General features: G+C 51.5%; 1 protein-coding gene across 1 annotated transcript; it reads left to right on the top strand.

Moving 5' to 3' along the window:
• Window positions 1-996: 996 nt before the first annotated feature.
• Window positions 997-17,241, top strand: J7337_003994 (uncharacterized protein; the record flags this gene model as incomplete). The annotated part of the gene is made up of 1 exon (XM_044821700.1): window positions 997-17,241. The coding sequence occupies one exon, from the start codon at window positions 997-999 to the stop codon at window positions 17,239-17,241; it is 16,245 nt and encodes a 5,414-aa protein (XP_044683033.1).
• Between the last annotated feature and the right edge of the window lie 6,018 nt (window positions 17,242-23,259).

The following is a 23,259-nucleotide window of genomic DNA, read 5'->3' as shown; positions in this document are numbered from 1 at the left end:
ACGACGTGTTCAGAGAATGAAGCCATCTTGTGATCGAGGGTCATCGATCGTTGAAATTCGTGCAGACTATCATCGATGTCAACAGTTTGCAGGTAAGGAATCTTTCCATCAGCCTCCTTGGTAAGTGTCTAGATACAGTTTCTATAATTCGACCTGGCTTGATTCTTGACCAATCGGTTTCTTCTGTCATATCAACAGTCTCTCTAAGTGACGCCTTATATCAAGTGAAAGTGAGATATCAACAGAGTGAAAGCCGCAACTGGTTAGGTTGACCAGGCTTGGCATCCAGGCCCGAAGCAAACCTTACTTTTAGGCAACTCTAAAAAAAACGGATTGAGGGGAGATGCTTACAGTCCAGATCACGAATATGATGTTGGTTCTCTCTTTAAGCCCCCCCTGTGGACATGATGTGGCGTGTGTGGCGCCTGGGGCTTGCACGCTTTCACCCAAGACAAACGCAAAAAGATGGACTCACCCCTGGCCCACACGATCTACGCCTAAGATCTCTATCCCGATCGGTGCGGCACGTTCCAGTCCATAGCCCCAATAGTTTAGATCTAAGCTGTCTACGTGAGACATGACCCAATCACAGTCCAGCGCATGCAGGTCCATTCAGGGCGAAATTCTTCGGACCTGACAACCCGCCTAACGAGGCTGGCAACGATGGCCACAAAGGCCCTTCAGGACAAGATGAGCTCCTAGCTCAATGACGGCATTCCTGGCTCGTCCAGAACGTCCTGGGAATATGGATTGGGAATGCGGACCTGTGGGCGAGAACAGCCTACCGTAGAGACCGGCTTTGTGAACTATGGCGACGAAAACAGACAGGCCGATGAGAGCCACACGATGCAGTGCAGCCGTACCGGCTGATCGTGTCCGTCTCTCGAGTTCTTATAAACGATGATGATGCCTCGGAATGGAGCTTGAAAGCCTCATACGGACTCTCTCCAACACCAAATTAATTTGCTAGCTGCGTCTCCGACGACAACTCACACCATGTTGTTGTCACGGGGGCTGCTAGCCTCTACACTCCTTCTCGCCGTCAAGGCACAAGATGGTATCGACCAGGCCGCAGTCAACATTGCTACGGGATTTGCGGAGACTCTCATTCAACATGCTTATACTACTCTTAACGGAGATTCAGGAGGTTCTGGTGATGCTGGAAGCGGTGGAAATCAGGGCCAAGCTTTCGATGCGAGTTTACTCAACAAGCAACAGAATGCAGCCGACAACGATGCCACCGTCACACAGGTCATACAGGGCCAAGTTACTGTCGAGACATACACTCGCCCCGGAGGAGTACTATTCCCCGTGACACTCCTTCCACACCCGAGAATTACGCTTGCTCCGACCCGTAATGACCCTTATAAAAGGATCATTCAGGCTTATACTGGAGGTAACGATGCCACTACGAACCAGGAAATCACAATTGCCGAGCCCTCTGGAACAAGCCCGGGTACTATTCTTGTCGATGTTCCTGGTACTGCTTATTCTTCTTTCTCATCGGGCCAGGCCGGCGCGTTGACAATCCCCCCTTCAAACGACAACCCGACAGCCACGATTATCTCGGCGTTGCCTAGTGGTGTTGCCATTACTGGCGAGGCTACAAGGACAATTCCAGCGGCCGGAAATGCCCCTGCGACTGTTGTTATCCAGACTCCTTGGGCAGACGTGCCACCAAGCACACCTGGTGTTGGAGGTGCTGGCGCTGGTGGTGGCAACGCTGCAGGCAGTACATCCAATGTTTTGGTGATTCAAACATACACCGGAACTGAGTACATCACCCAGGCTCGAGTTTCCACCATTGTTGGTTCTGGAGGCGGTCAGGGCACAGTAGTTGTCCAGGTCCCTCAAGGTGACCAGAACCCCGGTGGTGCTGTCACGATCCCTCCAAGTGACGGCGGCCATTTTACCACGATTCTCAGGCAATACACAGGAGCTTCTGCTATATCAACTCCTGTAACAATCCTTGTCCCAGCATCGGCAGGACAGGACGGAACAATCATCATTGAGACCTCTGGACCTTCGAGCACATCCGGTAGTGGTGGAGATAGTGATCTCCCTGAAAACCAACCGCAGGTTATTCCACCCAGTGGCGATAACCCTTATTCTACGATCTTGCGACCTCACGCCGGTTCCGATCAGATTACTGAACCTGTCACTTACACTGTACCACCATCTGGTACCAATCCAGGAACGATTATTATCGAGACACCGGCTGTGCGCGCTGGCCAGCAGGTTATCACGCTTCCATCTGACCCCAACAGTGGTTACATAACGATTGTCAGACAGCCCAACAGTGTGATCACTGCACCCAACACTATCACAATCGCCCCCTCCGGTGGTCAACCAGGAACGATCATCATCGAGACTCCTGCCCCTCAACCCGGCGATGTCGAGATCACAATTCCTCCTGGTCAGGATGGTTCCTTCGTTACCATTATCCAAGGTCCTACAGGATCCAATGCTGTCACGGCACCTAACACGATCACAATCACTGGGGCACCGGGCCAGCCAGGAACAATTATCATCCAGACCCCAGTGCCTTCTGGAGGTGGACAGATCACTCGAGGGCCTGGTGATCCTTTCACCATTCCTGCTGGATCGGGTCAATATGTCACCATTTTCCGACCTCATAGCGGTGATCCAATTTCGGTTCCGATTACGCTCACCCAGCCAGGTACAAATGGTCAGCCAGGCACTATCATCATTGAGACGCCTGATCCGACTACATCTGCACCAGGAAGTGGGCCTATTACCATTCCTGCTGGAGGTAACAGCCCCTATGTGACTATCTATAGGCCACATAGTGGAAGCCCTATCAGCACACCAGTCACCATCACCATCCAACCCAGTGGTACCCAGCCGGGAACTATTATCGTCGAGACACCAATACCAACGCTTGAGACCCCCAAAGGCCAGAATGCGGTGACTTCTTCTGCTGCGGGTGGCCAGCCGATCACCATCCCTCCCAGCAAGAACAACCCGTATGTCACCATCTACCGCCCTCATACAGGTGACCCCATTACTGCCCCCATCACCATCACGCAGTCGCCCTCAAATGGACAGCCTGGAACCATCATCATTGAGACTCCAGCTCCGCCAGCTGACACCGTCACTGAGACTGAACCTGGTGCGACCGTGACGGTTCAACCTGATAATCCTGGTGGATATACGACCATATATCGACCGCATACAGGCGACCCAATCTCTGAGCCTATCACCGTCACAACGATTAGTGGTTCAAACGGCCAGCCGGGAACCGTTATCATTGAGACCCAAGGCCCCTTTACGGTCACTGCTACTGGTCCCGGCGGTACTGCCACTATCTACACTCCTGGATCAGATGTCAGCACCACAGTTACGAAGACCGTCACCTTGACAGCTTCAGGAGGTCAACAATCTACCGCGGTTGTTATTGAGACTCCACCTCCAATTAAGGTTCAACCAACAACTGCAATGGTTACGGTGACTGGCCCTGATGGATATGTCACGGTTACTGAACAGTACACCGGGACGAGCGTTATTACGGCCATCTTTACTACCACAATCACTGGATCTGGCACAAATCCAGGAACGGTTTACATAGAGACACCGCCACCAATCAAGTTCGCCCCTACTTCAACGGTCTCTGGCAACGACAACTATGTCACTGTCTATGAACCGTTCCCCGGCCCAGGCATCATTACGGCACCAATTACCGTTACGCAGGCTACTCCTTCCGGTGGGCAGCCAGGTACAGTGATCATCCAGACTCCCGTTGCGGATACCCCCGCGACTACACCGCTGCCAGATCCTACTACCACACAGGGACCTGATGGTTATGTCACTGTGTATCTTCCGTTCCCTGGCCCAGGTGTCATTACCACGTCCTATACTAGGACTCAGGCCCCTTCAGGTGGAAATCCTGGAACAGTATTCATTACAACGCCAGCCCCTCTACCTGCTACAACTTCTGAGGCAAACCTCCCGAGTACGATCTCTGGAACAGATGGTTATGTGACAGTTTTTATCCCATATCCGGGACCGGGCGAAATCACTGCGCCCATCACCAGGACTCAGCCGCCCGCAAATGGCCAACCTGGTACTGTCTTCATTACCACGCCTGTCCCTGCTTTCACTACACCGAAGCAGATGAATGGGTTAACTTCCACGTCTCAAGGAACAGATGGCTATGTCACAGTTTTTGTTCCTTACCCAGGACCAGGCGAAATCACTGCACCCATCACAAGCACCCAGCCGCCTGCCAATGGTCAGCCTGGTACTGTTTGGATCACTACACCTGTTCCTGCATTCACTACACCAAAGCAGATGAATGGGTTAACTTCCACTTCCCAAGGAACAGATGGCTATGTGACAGTATTCCTGCCCTTCCCCGGCCCAGGTGTAATTACTGCTCCTATAACAAGTACTCAACCCCCTGCTAACGGCCAGCCCGGAACCGTTTTCATCACAACGCCAGCACCACTGTCCACTGATCAGCAGAATGTGGCAACCACTACACCTGGTGATCAATATGTGACCGTTTTCCTGCCCTTCCCGGGTCCTGGTGTTATCACTGCACCTATTACCCGCACTCAGGCACCGTCTGGTGGCAACCCAGGAACTGTGTTTATCACGACACCGGCTCCTGAGACTACGGCCCAGCCCCAGACTTCTGCCCTTACTACGGATAACTATATCACCATTTACACCCCCTTCCCAGGACCAGGTGTAATTACCGCACCTATCACTATTACCAAGCCGCCGTCCAATGGTCAGCCCGGAACAGTTCTTATTGAGACTCCTGTTCCATTGAGCTCTAGTGCCGATACCTATGTGACGGTCTACAGACCCTACCCAGGCCCTGGAACGATCACTGCACCAATAACCCTGACTCAGGCTCCTTCCAACGGCCAGCCCGGTACGGTGTTCATCGAGACTCAGCCAACAGAAACGCCGACTCCAATAATGCAAACTACTGATGGTTCTACTCCTCCTATTATCATCCCTCCTGATCCAACTGGTTCTTATGTGACAATCTACCGACCGTATCCTGGCCCTGGCCAGATTACATCTCCCATCACATACACTCAAGCCCCTATGTCTGGACAACCCGGTACAATCATCATTGAGACCCCCAACCCTGATGCCAATACTGCCACCCAGACAGGACCAGTTACTGTTCCTACCGGAAGCAACAATCCATATATCACAGTATACAAGCCTTACCCTGGCCCCGGCAACGTTGATCAGCCTATCACTATCACTGCTGCGACTCCCTCGGGTGACCAGCCAGGCACGATCATCATTGAGACTCCTACACTGGAAGTCAACACCAAGTTTGCGCCGTCGCCAACTTCTTCGCCTCCAGTTACCATCCCGGCTGACAACAACAACTATGTCACTGTCTATAGGCCACACAGTGGATCACCTATTACTGCGCCAATTACTGCCACGACCATTGAACCTTCAGGAGGCCAACCTGGCACTGTGATCATTGAGACACCTGCTCCTGAGGCCCCAACTTCTTCCTCGTCTGATGAGCCTCAGACCACAGCGTCTGCTGTCACCACTTCGGATGGTAACGCGGACTATGTGACTGTATACAGACCCTACCCCGGACCTGGAACAATCACCGCCCCCCTTACAGTTGGAACTGTTGCACCAACTAATGGCCAGCCTGGAACGGTCATCATTGAGACACCTGTGCCTCAAACCGCGCCGGAGACCACATCAGCAGAAGTTACTTCTACCCAAGGAACTGATGGTTATATCACGGTCTTCCGGCCATACACCGGCACTGGCCTCATCACAGCGGCTATCACTGTCTCCACAATTCCTCCATCTAGTGGTCAACCAGGAACCATCATTGTCGAAACGCCTGTGCCTCAGGATCCAATGACAACGACTGGTGATTCTACGCCTGTCACCATTCCACCGGGACCCGGAAACTCGTACGTGACAGTCTATAGACCTCATACGGGTACTGACGTTATCACAACACCTGTGACGGTTACCACTATTGAAGGAGTTAACGGTCAGCCCGGGACCATCATTATTGAGACACCAGTACCTCAGGCGGCAACTTCGACAGATGAGACTACCGAGGCTGCACCGTTGACTGTTTCACCCGGTCCGGACAGCTCCTTCATTACTGTGTATAGACCACATACAGGAACTGATGTCATTACGGCACCTGTGACCGTAACTACGATCCCAGGTGTCAATGGGCAGCCGGGAACAATAATTATCGAGACTCCCGTGGCCCAGGATACCAATGCGCCTAGCACAGCCCCTGCAAGCCCTGACAGTACCTATGTCACCGAATATCGTCCATATCCTGGACCAGGCAATATCGATCAGCCCATCACGGTCACAACTATCGAGCCTTCCAACGGAAACCCGGGAACTGTTATCATCGAGACACCTACTCCAGATGTCAACACCAAGGTTGCTCAGCCTCCTGTTACGCTTGATCCTGGTCCAGGCGATCAGTATGTTACTGTTTACAGACCTTACACAGGTACTGGGGTAATCACTGCACCGGTTACCGTTAGTACTATTGCACCTTCAGGTGGCCAGCCCGGAACAGTCATCATTGAGACCCCTGAACCAGAGACTCCTGGCTCTAATCCAACAGTGACATTGCCCGCTGGACCTAATGAGTCTTACATTACTGTGTTCCGACCTCATACGGGCACTGATGTGATTACTGGCCCTGTCACGATTACAACTATCGCCCCCGCCACTGGCCAGCCCGGCACTGTCATCATTGAAACTCCTGTTGAGTCTGAGCCTGCCTCTACCCCGGCTCCTGTTGATTCAGTAACGAGCACTCCTGCTCAAGCTAGTTATGTTACGGTCTACCGACATCATACTGGAGCAGATCGTATCACTGCTCCCGTTACTGTCACAACCATTGAGCCGTCAGGAGACCAGCCGGGAACAGTCATCATTGAGACCCCCGATCAAGATTTACCTCCTGTGACAACCTCTGCTGGACCTCTTGCCACCTATGTTACGGTTTACCGACCCTACACAGGAGCAGACAGGATCACAGAACCCGTCACTATCACGACTATTGAGCCGACCAACGGCCAACCCGGTACAGTTATCATTGAGACTCCAGGACAGCAAGCGCCTCCTGTGACGACCATCCCTGATCCTGCTACTTACGTAACTATCACTAGACTCTACACTGGAACAGACCAGATTACAGAACCAATCACGACCACTATCCCTCCTCAAGGTGATCAGCCTGGTACCGTGATCGTTGAGACTCCAGGCCAGCAAGTGCCGCCGGTAACCTCAACGCCTGGTCCTGCTTCATATGTGACCATCACCAGGCTTTACACAGGTACAGATCAGATCACAGAGGCTATAACGAGCACCATTCCACCTCAGGGTGACCAGCCTGGAACTGTCATCATTGAGACTCCTGGTCAGCAAGTGGCCGCTGTGACCTCCACCTCTGCACCCCCTTCTTATGTGACAACGACAGTTCCCTATACTGGCACTGACCAGATTAGCGTACCTATTGTTACTACTGTTTCTCCCCAAGGCGACCAGCCAGGAACTGTCATCGTTGAAACACAGGCTCCGTTTGTGACAGTCTTTCGTCCTCATACAGGGCCAGATCAGATCACTGGCCCAGTCACTGTATCGACCATTGCTCCCACAGGAGATCAGCCTGGAACAATCATCATCGAGACCCCTGGCGCGGCCCCTGCTGTCACAACTGCACCACCCGCGCCATCGTACGTCACTATCACTACTTTATACACTGGAACAGAGATACTCAGCGAGCCCACTACCATCACTACGATTCCCCCTCAAGGAGATCAACCTGGTACTGTCATTGTTGAGACCCAGGGTCCTTTTGTGACAATTTCAACACTTTATACTGGAACAGGTGTAATCACAGCGCCGACTGCCCTTACAACCATTCCTCCTCTGGGAGGACAGCCTGGAACTGTTGTTATTGGAACACCAGGATCATACGTCACAACGACTGTGTTGTATACCGGATCTGACTCGATTACTGGCCCCACAGCTTTTACAACTATTCCACCTCAAGGTGATCAACCTGGTACGGTCGTTGTTGGAACTCCTGGATCTTATGTCACAACCACAGTGCTTTACACCGGCACTGATTCGATTACAGGGCCTACAGCTCTCACAACGGTCCCCCCTCAAGGCAACCAGCCTGGCACCGTTGCCATTGCCACGCCCCCTTCGTATGTCACGACAACTATTCCTTACACTGGAACCGATCAGATCACAGCGCCAATCACAGCTACTACCATTCCTCCCTCAGGGAACCAACCTGGAACTGTTATCATCGAGACTCAGGCCCCATTTGTCACGATCTATCGCCCTCACACTGGTATCGACAGAATCACTGCGCCTGTTACGGTTTCAACCATCGCCCCATCTGGTGGCCAGCCGGGTACGATTGTGGTCGAAACCCCTGGCGCAGAACCTCCTGTTACTACATCGCCTCCTGCTCCAACATACACGACACTTTATGAGGAGTACTCCGGCACCGATGATATTACTGAGCCTTTCGTCAAGACAACTATTGAGCCACAAGGAGACCAGCCCGGCACCATTATCTTTGATACTCCTGCCCAGCGAGTCGTGTCCACCAGTGCTGCACAGCCTTCCTATGTTACTATTTACCAGCCTCATTCTGGCCCAGACCGAATCACCGCCCCTGTTACAGTCACTACCATCCCTCCACAGGGAGATCAACCAGGCACTGTCATCATTGAAACACCAGGTTCGGAGCCTGCTATCACGTCGACGCCTGCCCCTGAACCATCTTACGTCACAGTGTATCAGCCCCATACTGGGCTTGACAGAATTACCGAGCCTGTCACGATCACAACTATTCCTCCCCAAGGCGGTCAGCCTGGTACCGTGATTATTGAGACACCAGGAGCGGAGCCTCCCGTGACGTCGGGACCTGCCCCGGAGCCTTCATATGTGACAATGTATCAGCCACATACTGGATCTGATAGAATTACTGAGCCTGTTACACTCACAACTATCCCTCCTCAAGGAGATCAGCCAGGCACGGTTATTATTGAAACCCCTGGCTCGGAACCCCCTATCACTTCAACCCCAGCTCCCGAGCCTTCATATGTGACAGTCTATCGACCTCACACAGGCGCAGATCAGATCACTGCACCGGTTACTATCACAACCATGGAGCCTCAAGGGGACCAGCCAGGAACCGTGATTATCGAGACACCTGGCTCTGAGCCTCCTGTTACCTCGGCCCCTGCTCCCTCATATACCACCATCTACGAGCCTTACACTGGTACAGGCGAGATTACAGGCGAAGTCACCGTCACAACTATTCCTCCTCAGGGTGATCAGCCAGGTACTGTCATCATTGAGACACCGGGTCCGCAAATCGCAAACAAGGGAGCGAACCCTCCTCTGACTATTCCTGCTGGAGACGATAGCTATGTGACGGTCTTCAGGCCTTACACAGGGACCCCTATGATAACAGCGCCTGTCACTGTCACAACTATCTCTCCGTCTGGTGGCAACCCAGGTACCGTTATCATTGAAACACCCGCACCTGAAGCTGCAGCTACATCGGCACCCGAGGATGTTTACGTTACCGTCTACACCATTTACACTGGCACTGGTCAGCTTACAGCGCCAACTACGGTCACAACCATTGCTCCTGTCTCCGGAACTGGTACTATCATAGTTGAGACTCAGGCTGAGGCTACTACTCCGCCGCCTGTCACGATCCCGCCTAGTGACAATAGCCCCAACATCACCGTTGTGCGTCAGTATCCTGGCCCAGGAATCATCACTGCCCCTGTGACCTCTTATGAGCCACCAAGTACGCCTGGACAGCCTGGAACGATTATCATTGAGACTCCAGCCCCCATTTCTGAGACTACATCTGAAGCACCAGGCACCAATGTTACTCTCTATACCTTGGCTCCCTCAGGCGTCAAGATTCCCATCACTAGTTACGCACCCCCACAAACACCAGGACAGCCAGGAACTGTTTTCATTCAGACTGTGGCCACTGATGCTGAGTCTACTTCCGAGGAGGGCAGGAACGTGACTATTTACACCGACGGTCCTGATTCTCTTACTGCACCGTACACTACCTACTACCCTCCTGACTCCCCTGGAGATCCCGGAACCGTGCTCATTGAGACTCCTCCTCCAGTTCCAACTGGTCCTGCCTCAGTATCGGCAGTGCCCACCACTGATGATTCAGCCAGCAGCATCACAACACCTGCTTCGAGCAACCCTGACGCACTCACCTTGACTCCGAGTGATAGTAACGATGACTTTACTGTCATTGAACCTAATACCAGGTTCGCTGGTGCTAGCGAGAATGTCACGCAGATCATCCCCGCAACTGATGGAACCCCCGGAACACAGATCATTTACACACCTGTGGATACATCGGGAGAGTCATCCGTTGGTGCACCAGATACTGGTAGTTATGTTACCATCAGTGCGACAGTCACTATTCCTGGCGATCCTTCAACACGTACCGGGTCCAACTCCGACGCCGGAAGTGACGCAGGTACTACAGGCGCGGAAACCAATGTCATCATTATCCCCCCCAGTGGTACTGAGCCAGGGACCGTTCTCTCGCAAACTAGTGTTTACTTGGACCAGGCCTTGGCTGAGCACGGAAATGTGACAATCACCAGGACAGCTCCCAGTGGTGTTACCACAAGGTTCACTACCTACTCGCCCCCAGCCCAACCAGCTGATCCAGGAACCATCATCATTGAGATCCCGGACTACAATGTCACCATTACGAGGGCAGCTCCTGCTGATATCACGACCACAATCACAACCTACTCACCTCCTGCAACGCCTGGCGACCCAGGTACTGTCATCGTTGAGACGCCTGATTATAATGTCACTATTACTCGCGAGGCGCCCGCATCGATTACAAGTCTCCGCACAAGCTACGCTCCTCCCGGAACTCCTGGCGATCCTGGCACCGTAATCGTTGAAACCCCAAACAACGACTACAACGTAACCATCACTCGCGGCGCCTCGATTACAGCGCCCTTTACCACATACTCGCCCCCTGGCGCCTCAGGAGATCCTGGCACCATTATTGTTGAGACCCCGGATTATAATGTCACCATTACCCGAGAGGCACCAGCTTCGATTACTGATGTGCGGACGACATACAATCCTCCAGGCACTCCAGGCGATCCAGGGACTGTCATCATCGAGACACCAAACAATGCCTACAACGTCACCATCACAAGGGCAGCTCCCGCTTCGATTACAAGTATATATACCACCTACTCCCCTCCAGGTGCTCCTGGTGATCCCGGCACAGTTATTGTTGAAACTCCGGAATATAATGTCACTGTCACCAGTGACGCTGGCTCTACGGATGTTGCAACAGATGTTGTGACCAGGTATAACCCTCCAGGCACTCCAGGCGACCCAGGTACCATCGCCATCATCATGCCGAACCAGAGGGTCGTGTCGACTTCTCAAGACCCTTCTACTACTGATGATCCTGGACAAAACGTCACTATCTACAGGCCTGGTCCACGAACTATGACTGGTCCTGTCACTTCATACATACCTCCCGCGAGCCGTGGAGACAACGGTACGGTAATCATCGAGACCCCTGGCCCAGCCACTCCTTTCAACGTGACCATCACCCAGACTATCAGTACCATTACAGCGATCTACACTACCTACTCGCCGGCCGGTGCTGAAGATGATCCGGGAACTATTGTCGTTGGAATGCCGTCTGATCGAAATGTGACCATCACAGAGGAGGTCAGCACAATCACGGCTCCTAACACAAAATACTCTTCCCCTGGCTCGCCTGGCGATCCCGGCACTGTCATTATTGAGGTGCCCCCCAACCACAATGTGACTGTCACTGAAGTCATCAGCACTATCACCTCTCCCTACACAAAGTACTCCCCGCCTACAAGCCGTGGAGATCCTGGTACAGTGTATATCGAGCTGCCCCCAGACTCAAATATTACTATCACAACTGAGGTGGATTCACGAACAGCGCCTTTTACCACCTACTATCCTCCCGGTTCCCAGGGAGATCCTGGCACTGTTCTTGTTGAATTGCCTCCTAGTCACAACGTCACCATCACCACCGAAGTCGCGAGTCGAACTGCGCCTTATACAACATACTCAGCGCCAGCTAACAGAGGAGATCCGGGGACAATCATCGTAGAGATGCCTCCCGACAGCAACGTCACAATCACCACCGAGGTGCCCAGTAGGACAGCCCCTTATACCACGTATTCCCCACCAGCGAATAAGGGCGATCCTGGCACCATCATCGTGGAGCTTCCTCCTGACAGAAATGTGACGGTCACGACCGAGGTGGCTAGTCTCACTGCTCCCTACACGACTTATTCTCCGCCAGGAAGCAAGGGAGACCCAGGCACAATTATCATTGAATTGCCTCCTGATCGTAACGTGACTACTACAGAAGAAGTCCCTACGCTGACCGAGGCCTATACCACTTATTCACCACCGGGCAACCGCGGCGATCCCGGTACTGTCATTGTGCGACTCCCACCTGACAGGAACGTGACTAGAACGACCGAGATTGCTACACTGACTGCTCCGTATACAACCTATTCTCCACCTGCAAACAGAGGCGATCCGGGTACTATTATCATTGAATTGCCCCCTGATAGGAATGTCACCACTACGGAAGAGGTCAGCACAATCACCCGGGTCAGAACAACATATATGCCTCCCGCCAACCAAGGAGATCCCGGCACAGTCATTGTCCAAGAGCCTCCGGATACCAACACGACTATTGTTGATGTCGTGCCCACAATCACACGCCCGGCCACTCGGTTTGTACCAGCTGCCACGAAGGGTGATCCAGGCACTGTCTATATCGATGTGCCACCGAACCACAACGTGACAATGACCACAACTGTCAGCACAATCACTCGACCAAGCACAACGTTTGAGCCCCCTGCCACTGAAGGCGATGCTGGCACGGTGCTCGTCCAGATGCCCCCTGAGTACAATGTCACCACAACACAGACCATTGAAACAATCAGTAGGCCAGTCACTCGGTACTCCAGCCCTGCTGAGATTGGCGACCCTGGCACCGTGTATCTAGATCTACCACCCGAGTACAACGTCACCGTCACAACCACGATCTACAGTATCACACGACAGAGCACGACCTTTGCTCCTGGTGCTACACAAGGAGATCCTGGCATTATCATCATTGAGATGCCTCCTGAGTATAATGTGACTACAACACAGACTGTTGAGACAATCAGCAGACCAGTCACTCGATACTCGAAGGCCGGTACTGTCGGCGACCCAAACACTATCTATGTTGACCTTCCGCCAGAATATAATGTCACCATAACCACAACAGTCCCCACAATCACGAGACAGTCAACGACATTTGCTCCTGCTGCCACCCAAGGCGATCCTGGAACCATCATTATCGAAATGCCGCCCGAGTATAACATCTCGACAACTCAAACTATCTCTACGCTCTCGAGACCCACCACCCGTTACTCTCGTCCAGGCACAGTTGGAGACCCCGGCACCGTGTACGTTGATCTCCCGCCGGAGTACAACGTCACTATCACCACGACCATTGAGACCATCACAAGACCTTCAACCACCTTTGCCCCAGCTGGAACCCAGGGCGATCCTGGTACCATCATTGTTGAGCTTCCCCCTGATTCCAATGTCACAGTCTCATCAACAGTCCCTACCATCAGCCGCCCTGCCACACGCTTTGCAAGCCCTGCAGCCGTGGGTGATCCTGGCACTGTTTATGTTGATCTGCCGCCAGAGTATAACGTCACCACAACTGAGACTGTCAGCACTATCAGTCGCGTCCACACAACCTTTAATCCAGCCGCAACTGAAGGCGACCCAGGCACTATTTTAATCGAGGTCCCAGTGGACTACAACGTCACTACCACTGAGTTGAATAGTGCGATCAACAGGGTTAGGACTACCTACATGCCTGCTGGTACACAAGGTGACCCGAATACCGTCCTTGTTGAGATTCCTCCTGACTACACCATCACAACAACTGAGACTGTCAGTTCAATTACTCGTGTTCGAACTACTTACATGACTGCCGCGACGCAGGGTGATGCAAACACGGTTCTTATCGAGGTCCCGCCGGACTACAATGTCACATCCACGGAGACCGTCAGTTCGATCAACAGGGTCAGGACGACTTATATGCCCGCCGGAACCCAGGGTGACCCCAACACAGTCCTTATCCAGGTTCCACCTGACTACACCGTCACAACTACTGAAACCAACAGTGGTATCAGCCGTGTGAGGACCTCATATATGACTGCTGCAACACAGGGTGATCCCAATACGATCCTCATTGAGGTTCCGCCGGATTATAACGTTACATCAACCGAAACCATCAGCACGATCAACAGGGTCAGGACCTCATACTATCCTGCTGGCACCCAAGGAGATCCTAACACGGTTCTCATTCAGGTTCCTCCTGACTACACTCTGACGACGACGGAAACCAACAGTGCTATCACTCGGGTTAGGACCACGTATATGTCTGCTGCCACTCAAGGCGACCCGAACACAGTTCTCATTGAAGTGCCACCGGATTCCAATGTGACGACAACCCAGACCAACAGTGCAATTAGCCGCATCAGGACCACCTATATGCCAGCCGGTACTCAGGGTGATCCCAACACCGTACTAATTGAGGTCCCTGTTGACTACAACGTGACCACCACCGAAACCAATAGTGCGATCACGCGAGTTAGGACCACCTATAACCCGGGTGCAACTCAAGGCGACCCTGGAACAATTTTGGTTCAGGTCCCAGTTGACTATAACGTAACAACCACTGAAACTGTCAGCACAATCAGTCGGGCTAGAACGACATACAACCCTGCCTCCGTTCAAGGTGATCCTAACACAGTCCTTGTACAGGTGCCTGTTGACTATAATGTCACTAGCACCCAAACAGTCAGCACGATCAGTCGGGTCAGGACATCATACTATCCAGCCGCCACTCAGGGAGACCCCAATACAGTGCTGGTCCAAGTCCCGATGGACTACAACGTGACAGTTACCCACACAATCACCACTATCAGTCGTGTCAGGACAACATATGGTCCTGCTGCCACACAGGGAGACCCTGGAACCATCTACGTGGACGTACCGCCGGAGTATAACGTCACTGTCACATCAACTGTCAGTACGATTTCGAGAGCTTATACAACCTATTCTGCGCCTGGTACACAAGGTGATCCAGGAACCATCTGGGTAAGGCTGCCGCCTGCATATAATGTGACAACCACTCAGACCGTCCCCACGATCACTCGTATGTCTACGACATATGCTCCTCCAGCTACACAGGGTGACCCCGGAACTTTCATTGTGCAGGTCCCCCCTGACCGTAATGTCACTACCACTGAGACTGTTCCCACGATATCTCGACCTGCAACCAGATATGTGGCCCCGGCTACTCAGGGAGATCCAGGTACAGTTGTGGTGCAGATGCCACCACAGTACAATGTCACTACAACACAAACCGTATCAACTATCTCTCGCGTGGCTACGGCATATAACCCTCCAGCTACGCAGGGAGACCCAGGTACTATTGTTGTGCAAATGCCACCTTCGTATAACGTCACGTCAACACAGACTGTTTCAACCATATCCCGACTTACAACTGCATACTCAGCCCCTGCTACGCAAGGTGACCCCGGAACTGTCTGGGTCCGGGTACCTCCTGAGTACAACGTCACGTATACGACTACAGTCTCAACTATTTCCCGACTTACAACCACATACGCACCCCCGGCTACTCAAGGCGATCCGGGCACTTTCATCGTGAGAGTACCTCCATCTTACAATGTCACCACGACGCAGACCGTGTCAACCATTTCACGTGTTGCAACAGCTTACTCGCCGCCAGCCACCCAAGGAGATCCTGGTACTGTCATTATACAGATGCCTCCAGCTTATAATGTCACTACTACAACGACTGTCTCAACTATTTCCCGACTTACAACCACATACGCACCCCCGGCTACCCAAGGCGATCCAGGTACCTTCATTGTGCGGGTACCTCCCAAGTACACTGTCACGACGACACAAACAGCCAGCACTATTACCCGACCTACTACTGTCTTTGCGCCTGCACAAACTCAAGGCGATCCCGATACTGTTATCGTGCAATATCCCCCTCCTTACAACGTCACGGTCACTACAGCTGGACCGACAACGCTCACTGCACGATATACCACATACTCACCACCTGGCCAACCTGGCGATCCCGGTACTGTCATCGTCGAGATGCCACCGAGTCGCACAGTCACAATCACTACAAACGGCGGCACTACGATCTCTACCCCTGTTACCTCCACTTATGCTCCGGGTGAGCCTGGAGACCCTGCCACCGTGGTCATCGCAACCCCAGCTCCCCGATCTACTACATCTACAACATCTTCCAGGCCGCTCACCACCAGCAGCACTACAACTACTGCGCCGGCAGCCACCGTCTCCTTCAATTGTGATGTTTACGGCTACCTCATGCAGAAGACAGCTCTCTACCGTGTCGAAATCACATCTGGTAAGACGACTCTTATCAAGAGTGATGTCGGCCCTGGTGGTTGGATCAACGCCATCGGTTACAACCGTTTCGACAACTACATCTACGGTATGCATATGGACGACACAGGTTCGCAAGTTATCCGTATCGGTGGCGACGGTGGTTGGACACTTCTCGGCACTCGTACCAATGATCGTCTCGTTCAGATGGGTGATATTGATAACCAAGGTCGCTTCTGGATCTCGAATCAGGGTGAAGGCTGGTGGTGTATCGATCTCATGCCAGGCTCATCTACTTACGGCAAGATTCTCATGAGCGGCACCGCCAAGAACCCCCTCAACTCTGCTGATTGGGCCTTTGTCCCTGGAGGAGGCGACTTCATGTACTCCATCATGTACGACGACCAGGGCAAGACGTCCACGCTGTGCAAGTTTAGCCGTACGTCATACACATGGACAACCATCCAGGGCTTCGGTATGATTGCTGGCCAGAACGTATGGGGAGCTGCCTATGCCTCACAAGACGGAACCCTCTACGGTTCAGAGAATACCAGCGGCCAGATCTGGAAGTTCCCTATCGCCCCTTCGATTGGAACTCCCAAGTTTGTGGCTACAGGTCCATCGTCGTCCTGGAACGATGGTGCAAGGTGTATCGACAGTCAGACCCTATAAAGCTAAGACGCATAGGGTTTCGACACCTAATCCCTTTCCTATGTCTGTTTACAGTCGAACTCTTTAAGAAGTCACGACCCGAATTCGTTTCCTATGTGTCCACTGTCGGATCCTCGAGTCTCAGACCAAGAGTTTCTGACACGAATTCGTTTCCTATGTCGATATCTGTACTTGTACCTGTATACGATGTATAATAGCTAGTTATTGTTGAGATTGTTAGTGTATTTGCTTCCATAAATTGACAGCACTTATATTGTTCATAACGTTCTGATCTGTGCCCACCATTTCACTTCCTTTACTTGAGGGTACAAACGTCGATCTCGTCAAGCAACTACTCCGCTTCGAAGCCGGCCATATCATCCTTAGGCGTATCTCAAGACTGTAAAGATTGGCTACACCAGGATATGTTGCCTGCCGCTTTACCATGTTCAATCTAGTGAACATTCCTACAAGCGAACTGCGAAACGTTTCAATTAAGGATTCGGACCTAATTTTTCCCCCAAGCCTCACAATTTCTTGCTGAAGGGCAATCAAGGGTAGTGCAATAGAGACGCTGCTTTGAGTCTGTGGACTGTCACCGCACTAGGTACTTGCTTATTGTAGCTTCATCTGCAGTACTGACGCTCCGAGCGCACCTCTGCCGCCATCGCCACTCAATACTGGCTCACTCGTACGCATTCGTGTCATTTTGTGAGATGTTTGTAATAAGAATAATACTCGAATGATCGTTACCCCGTGTTACCTGATATAAGTCAAGATTCTCGAGTGACATTCATTTAGTTCATGTAGATCACATCGCTACCCGCGCTTTAGTAACCTAATTACAAGCTTGTTATAAACTTAAGACAGATCATTATCCATTCCTAGAACACGTTTTCTCTCTATGGCCACACGGCAACCTCATCTGCAATAACCCAACGGTTTCGCAGGCATAGAAGATTCGACATTCTCATAGTGATGTCCAACAGAGGTTAATCTGGGGCGTTAGGCTCTAGTTGCGGAGCTTCATTATGAAGGCTTGAAGAAAGAGTTATCATAGATGTCATGTTGATACATGTTATTGAAATACGACACGGCCTCCGTAGGTCGACTTGTTGGCAAGCTTAATATTAACATCAGCGATGTTGAATTATTCACCATGGTCATTCCCGGCGACACGTTTTACTCCCCATATCAGAACCTCGATCAGGAAAGGTTCTGGTTAGTCGTTTCAGCTTCTCATGTTCAACTTACCTTCCCCCTTATTTTTCATTTCTGACTTTCCACTGAATGGTTGCGGATTCTCAAATTTGATTCAAGTACTTGCAGCCATTGTCTATCTTTTAGAATCTCGTCTAAGAAATCGGGCCTGAGGTCTGAAGGTTGGCAATCTGACCAAGCCAACCAGGAGCACATTTGCTTAGTTCCCAGCAATCCATATAGCCCCATAAGTCATGAACCTGAGACTGCTTTCTGACCACTAGCTGACTGGTTTCTTGGCCACTATGTCAATACTAGTCCATCTGTTCACGAGACAGCGGCTTCCGTGCAGCTTGCAAGGAGCCCAAGCTTGTGATAGAGAAGCACCTTCACTTGCAATATTATGCGTAACTAAGACAGAAAAATAGCTCAAGTCTGAAAGTTCATAGCCGTTAAATACCACCAAGTTGATAGACTTTCGAAGCAAACGCTCAAAGGACAGATATTTTATCAATTCGCCTTCTCAAAGGTCAGCTATACAAGGACAAGTTACAACAGGTCAGATCAACGGTTTCTGGTCTATCAACCAATTACATGCTTGACGAACGTTTCCAATCTTTTGATCCCTTGGCATGCGGGGAGTTTTGTTTAATACCTTTCTCTGCCAGCTTGGTCAAGGGATGAGGGAAAAAGTTTGAAAAACGTGCAATTATATAGATCTCAACGACCGAATTGCCAAGTATTCAGGGGGACAATTTCAAGGATAAAAAAGACTCGAGTATCGTACCTTGGTTACTCGCCGAATGTCCAATTCCCCTAGGTTCGCAACTCAGAATTTCGTATCAACGAATTTCAAAATTCCAAAGGAAGCTTCGCAATCAAATTTCTTCAGAGAATCTTCCCTCAACTTCCTACTCAGCATCACCGGGAGTCACCCAGCTCCACGAGTCTACGTAACCTTCCACAGGAAGAATATAGATTATCAATTCCACACCCCATAAGCATAAGTTATACCCTGATGTGAATAGAGTAAAGGAGGTGATCCGTCGGTGCGTTGACACGACACGTCGACACAGCAGGTGATCAACAGTCAGAGTCAGGGGCGGAGCTTTTGCAGCGGCTCGACGTGATGAAGCTCAAGGAACAATTTACGAATCCGACGCCATGTCAGGATGACACCAAGGATCCCCTTCTCAGAGAAATGAGCGGTGAAAAATCAAGTCGGCTCCGGTAGTTTCGTCTGGTTACTGTCTTCGTGTGGCCAGCAGTTTTCAAACGTAGTTACTCATCACTTACAGTAGCACAATCCAAGAGCTCATTCTTTTACTCGCAGACCTGACGGCTCGTAGTTACTTGCCCCTTTCAGTGTTATTCTTTAGTTAACTGTCTTCGTCTTTTTCTGAATGAGTCACTTCTCTCGTGATGAAAATGCGCCAACAGGACGCGCAAACTTGTCTGCGTCAGCCGCGATAACCCCCTTAGTCTTCAGTCTTTGCCGCTATACCTCAACTCCCACTGAACTAGTTGTTTCTCTAACTTACAAAGTGTAAGTTCCACTGCGTGGGATGCGCCGACTAATGGAGCCTGTTGGTTAGTTACACCGTTCTTTGAGAAAGGTCCCGCTGCCTTTACCAGCACCTTCCGTGATGACGTCCAAGCCACCGAAGTCACCTAGTGCTTGGACGGCTGTATTCCCTGCTAGAAGCGAAGGAACTAGAAGCTTCGACTCCTAATACGATGGGTGTTGAGAAGTTGTCATTCTGAGAAGGGCCAAAGGTTCCGCTCTTAGATAGACGACGAGGCTGAACAGGCTAGGACGTGTATAGATTGCGTGGGGGTTCAACTCGTCTCGTCGCAGTTCTGAATGAATTCTTGTGGCTTGGTATCTCAACAAGGAAGCACAAGGATTGCCCTTGCGGCTTGTCCAGCGCCCGTGCTTTGTTGAAGAAACGGTCATGCATACATGCACGATGTAGAATAAGCTGGCTGTTTGACTCTATGCTCAGAATGGCATAGCCAGCCGATAGAGGCCCTCAGGTGGCCCGACAGATATTGGAGATATCTGCCCAACTTTAGGTAAGAAGACTGAGGACTGAGACTTTGCAAGCTCGTGGCTATTCGTATTCGCTGGTTCGTCAAATGCTATCGTGCGTACGCAACCAGTAGCCATTGTGGCAACAGTATTCAAGCCTAATCTTGAATGTCCTCGGCGAAAGTGATAGAATGTTACATTCCAGTCGATCAGAACAACCGTGTTCTTCGTAGAATCTTCTAGCAAACGGTAGTTGAGGATATGACGTCAATGAGGCATCTCGACACCATCACGGCCCATTTCCCCCTCACTTGGTGCATGCCAACAGCACAGCACAGTATGAATTTCTTTTGTTCTGTAAAATCCATGCCACTGGGGGGTATAAGTGGCTGTTTTCCCCTGCAAAGCCAAGTATGGCTGCAGCAATGCGTCGCAATATCCGGAGATGGCTCCGGGCTGTTTTTTTTTTCTTGTCGATGCCTGATTGGACGATGGACTCGCAGGAGTAAATTCTCCGCTTGGAGTAAGCGAAAAGTCCCCTGTGAAATTACTCGTATTTCCGCAATGCAGCGCGGAAATCGCATATCGTATCGCATCTTATCTCATCACACAGCTGATATGCATCATTTTACAGTGCAACGATTTCCCCATCCTCAATGTTACGATCCACACCGGAAGACCGTCTCCGACTGGATTTGACTTGACTTGGCTTGCCTTGACCTGACCGCTGAGGCCACTTCAGCCGTGGATCAGCCTCATTGAAGCGATGTACATAGAATTTGACCATTGGTGTGATGAGGGATCCTTCCGGTTTGTCGTAGATCACTCACCGCTTAGCCTCCATTCCCCTGCTTCTGTACAGTAGGTGCCTAGGCTAGCTGTCTATCAGTCTCCAGAGGCTTCTGCAAAAAATTCCAAGCCCAACCCCAAAACTGAAAGTGTCTGGGGCAAAAACTTAACGGCCGCTGATGTTTCCCCCCCCCCCCCCCCCCCCCAAATGGTAAACAGGGGTCCATAACGGAGTAGGTGACACCCAATTCCGTCTTGTATCCGTGCCGTGAACACGAAAGCAAATTGAAGCCAATCCGAGCCCTAACAACTGATGCATCAAATTTTGAGCAACAAGCCGCGAAAGCGCTTGCCACTAACATCCGTTCTTCAAATCGTTTCAACTCATTCAAGTTACCCCTGTTGGTGGCTGAAGGTGGCTCTGCGCTTGTCGAACTTGGTAGTGGTGGCCCCAAACGAGCAAGATCTTCAATATGCAGCTCTATCATCTTGCAATTGCTTCCAGACTCTGGCCCAATTGACTTCGAGAACTCAACTGATGGGATGTCAACAGCAGTTACGCCACAGCGTGACCCACCACCATCCGTTCACCACTGCCGAACCCAACCAGGTGATAAAAGAAATGTGTCACTTACGGTAACACCGAGTCCATCTCATTGCGTCGGCCGAGGCTGTTTTCAATGTCCTATAGTTTCCTCCCGATCTGGAGACCAAATAGCTGCATTCTGCAGACCTTCATGATCGAGGAACGAGATGCATGGCCATGTTTATCTTGATGGTCTAGACCCCGCGGCCAGAGTTCCGGTACGTGGCTGACAAGCTGACCGGAGATGCCACTAATTCTGCATTTCAACAGGGTGCAGGGGTAACCCCAAAAGACACACGGTTTCTCGAGAGTGCAAACAGAGGCAGTTTTATTAAACATTCGGGAACTTAATCCCTGTTCTGACCCATACACATGACCCTGGACTGTGGCGCAGCTCAATTGAAGCAGGCATGTTCGTCCCACGAACCGAATACTGTGCAGCAAACAAAAGTATTTTTTTGAGCGTTTTCAGCTAGTTTCAGGTGGATTTGAAGAGAGATATTTCGGCCGCACTGACGCTTGGTTAGCCTGGCCAGTAGAGTCGATGTCGTGACGTGACGCCGTTCGATCTACCACAACAATGCTCCATTCACGATCGTGGGTCCCGAGATCGCGGGCCACAATAAGGACCCTGACGGTGGTAGCGTCGGGATCTTTAGCTCGGGCCAACCCCAAATCAAATGCCAGAGTCTCGGAATGGTATCAATCAGTCTGCCCTGTAACTGTGCAAGACTTGCTATGTGACATGTTGTATACGCAAACAAGTCCGCGTCCGAAGCTCCCGTACCGATTCCGAGGTGCAGAACGCCCGCGCCTGGATCTTGCGAGGCCCCGAACCGCTGGGTTTTTCTGGAGCCTTGTGCTGTCTGAGAATGGGTGTCTCCAGTTACGAGTCGATAGCGCGAGTGTGACGGCGAGACACGTCCGATCTTTTCAGGCTGGGCACATCAGCTGTTCCGGTCAGTCGGTTGGGCGATCTCAAGTGTCAGCGCCAGGGCCAGCGTCAGTTCCAACATCGATGCTAATTCTGCTAGAAACGTGAATGGGAATCGCGAGTCAAGTCATGGATATGTAATCTTCGAGTTGGTTCATGAAGAAACTCGTGCTGTAAGAAAGGTGGACCCTGTTCGAGGTTGAGTTATCCATACAGTAAGTTTTGTAAGCGCTGCATTACCGCCCCCCCGCCTACCATGCGGGTCAAGGAGCAAAAGCTCCGGGTGCTTGACGGTGCTCATCAGACAAGCGTAAAGGCAAGGTAGTGTTTTCCACCGAAAGTCGCTGCTCGGCGGACGCACAGGATTTTAATATCTCCTTCTTCAAAATGCCTCGTGGTCGCATGCTCTTGTTCCCTTTTCTATTTCGTGCGGTACCATCCGCTCGTCACCATGTCCCTCTTTTGCCACGAGCCCTCCAGGTAACGTCGCCCGGGGTC

This window comes from Fusarium musae, chromosome 3 (genome assembly GCF_019915245.1).
Source record: "Fusarium musae strain F31 chromosome 3, whole genome shotgun sequence".
Taxonomy (NCBI): domain Eukaryota; kingdom Fungi; phylum Ascomycota; class Sordariomycetes; order Hypocreales; family Nectriaceae; genus Fusarium; species Fusarium musae.
The sequence above is the reverse complement of the archived record's forward strand: the minus strand, read 5'-3'. Positions and strand labels throughout refer to the sequence as shown.